Source organism: Trichinella spiralis (assembly GCF_000181795.1).
Source record: "Trichinella spiralis strain ISS 195 chromosome Unknown Scfld5002, whole genome shotgun sequence".
Classification (NCBI taxonomy): Eukaryota; Metazoa; Nematoda; class Enoplea; order Trichinellida; family Trichinellidae; genus Trichinella; species Trichinella spiralis.
Genome location: NW_003531941.1, coordinates 1 through 2,408, shown reverse-complemented (window position 1 = coordinate 2,408; position 2,408 = coordinate 1). Strand labels below are relative to the sequence as shown.

Below are 2,408 nucleotides of genomic sequence, written 5' to 3'. Positions count from 1 at the left end.
AATATTGAAATTTAACGCAAACAAAGTAATCCCTTCTGAATTACGTTTCAGAATATTAAGTGAAAAGAAAAATGTGCTTTGACTTTTTCTATCTCCATCACACTATCTATATACATTATACACATATATATATATACATACAACGTTATCATTTTTATCAAGCATTTCAAATTTAATCGTAACAGCAAAATTTTAGAATTTATTTTTTATATTTGAAAATTATATTGCAAAAAATTTCATCCAATGCTTTCTTAATGAATGAAGAATGTATAAGAAGAATAAAACATTTATTTTTCCTTGCCGAAAAATGGACATAATTAATTGATGAGACATTCTTAATTAATGAAGATATAATGCCTATATATTGGAAGTTTATTTCAACAATTTGATGTAATTTTGGCAAAACCAGATGTTTGCAATTTTTTGCATGCTTACATTTTTATTCGAAAGCATTTCATATGAAATGCTAATTTCACTAAAGTCGTCAATTTTAAAAAATTCTTTAAATTTATATGGTGTTATTAATAAATGCAATTATTATAAATTAAAAAAACTACTCAATAGACATTTTAAGCGTAAAATTAACAAATAACTAATAAAGTGCAGCATTGATTATTCTTGTAGACAGGTAAAAAAGATGTGTTACTGCGTTTAATAAAATAAATATTCTTATGAGCAGAACTGAAGACGGCACATTGTTTGAGATGAAGTAAAATGCATTGAAATTAACAAATAAAAATGAAATATCAGAATTTACAAAATTGAAATAAATAACTGCCAAAATGAATTTTGAGTAATAAAATTAGATGTTTTAATGTTGTTCATTCTAGTTTAAGGATGTGAAAATTTTCAAATCATTAATAACAAACAGCAAGCAATATTGCGTGAAATAAATCAATTAACAATTTTGAGACTGTTTTTGCAATTGCTCTAGAAATCAGTTTTGTTAGTTCAAAAAGGAAAAAAAATCTATAAAATCGAATTTATTGACCAGTGAAAAATTTTGAATATGATAAGACGGACAAGCTGATTGTAAAATAATCTCAAGAACAAAGCTTGTTTATAAGATGTACTATAAAACAATGATGTGGTGTATTGAAGATGGTATTGTTGGTCATCAGTTAGAATTCAAATTAAAAGGCGTGAAACGTTTTATTGCGCAATCATAATAAAATTGCAATTAAAGTCAATTTTCAATTGCAACGGTTGCATATAAATTTGTTCTGACACGAGATTGAAAAGAAAGGGGCAAGATATCAGCTAGAGAATAATTTTTTAAAAGGAAAAAAAAGATAATAAGATGAGAAGATAAAAACACACCAGAAAATTAGAGGAAATTATTTTTTCTAATTAGATCGAAAAATATCGACGTCTGTCTATGACAGGCAGTGTATATGGAATGGAGAAAAGCAAAATGGGAAAATAAATAACGAGCTAGTAAATTCATATTTCTTCTTGTTGGTGTTGTTGTTGTTGTTATTGTAGATGTAATAATTAGCATCCGAATATATGATTAAAGTGAACATCAAGCGGCAGCAGCAGCAGCAGCAAGCAGAAGAAGAAGAAGAAGAAGAAGAATATTATTTATTTTGCGGCATAATCGCCGGCGAATTGTGAAGCATTGATTGAAGAAAGTGCTCGTCTAGTTTGCTAATTCACTTTGTCAATTGTGAAATCACTTTCCTTGGCGGCAAAGTTGACCAAAAGCTCTGCAAGCGGTCATCGTCGTCTACTTTAAAATGCCAACAATAATCGATGCAGCAAAATTATTGACAATGGAGCCGAGTTGGGATGAAACTAGCCGAACCTCCAAGATCGATTGAAATTAGCTTCATGGACATGTGCCAAAAGTGGAACAGACACAGGAGAAGCTCATTGCACCAACAGCACAAAAAGGATAATATTATTTTAAAACTGAGCACAAAATAAATAAATAAACCATATGACAAAGTAAAAGAAGGAAATTATTCACGTAAATAATGATGATGATGATGATGATGAGACATGTGCATTGTTAAAGTTGAATAATTATGAACAATAAACACAGAGTGGCACCAAGCAGGGGAGTAATGTGCAATGTGGCAGCGTGATTCGGTTTGTGATTCAATTCCATCTCTTCTCCGTGAATAAAAGTGACACTTTCGTCGTTTCCCCTGTCCACAGAAGGCAGTTCGTCCAAATAGCTTGGCAGTGATGTAGACGTAGGCACGGCACAAGTGACGTCGCAGAATTCAAATTTGTTCGGATACATGTAAATGAAACTGTCAATCAACGACCTGCACATCAATAAGCCTCCAGCCGGTGGGCATTCGTCTTCACCGATGCGGTACATCAGCTGGGCGCGTTCTTTCAGCAATCACACTGCTTGAAGTATCTTCTTATTGTTTTGGGCCATTTTTTCCCGTTGT

The 2,408-nt window shown here is 31.5% G+C and overlaps 1 protein-coding gene across 1 annotated transcript; it reads right to left on the bottom strand.

Annotated features, from left to right (window-relative positions):
- Window positions 1-2,014: 2,014 nt before the first annotated feature.
- Window positions 2,015-2,332, bottom strand: Tsp_14248 (conserved hypothetical protein). Its single transcript, XM_003367010.1, has one exon. The coding sequence runs from the start codon at window positions 2,330-2,332 to the stop codon at window positions 2,015-2,017; it is 318 nt and encodes a 105-aa protein (XP_003367058.1).
- Window positions 2,333-2,408: the final 76 nt, after the last annotated feature.

What these genes read in the sequence shown, in the direction of transcription:
- Tsp_14248 (XM_003367010.1), bottom strand. Translation starts at nt 2,332, where the DNA reads ATGTACCGCATCGGTGAAGACGAATGCCCACCGGCTGGAGGCTTATTG.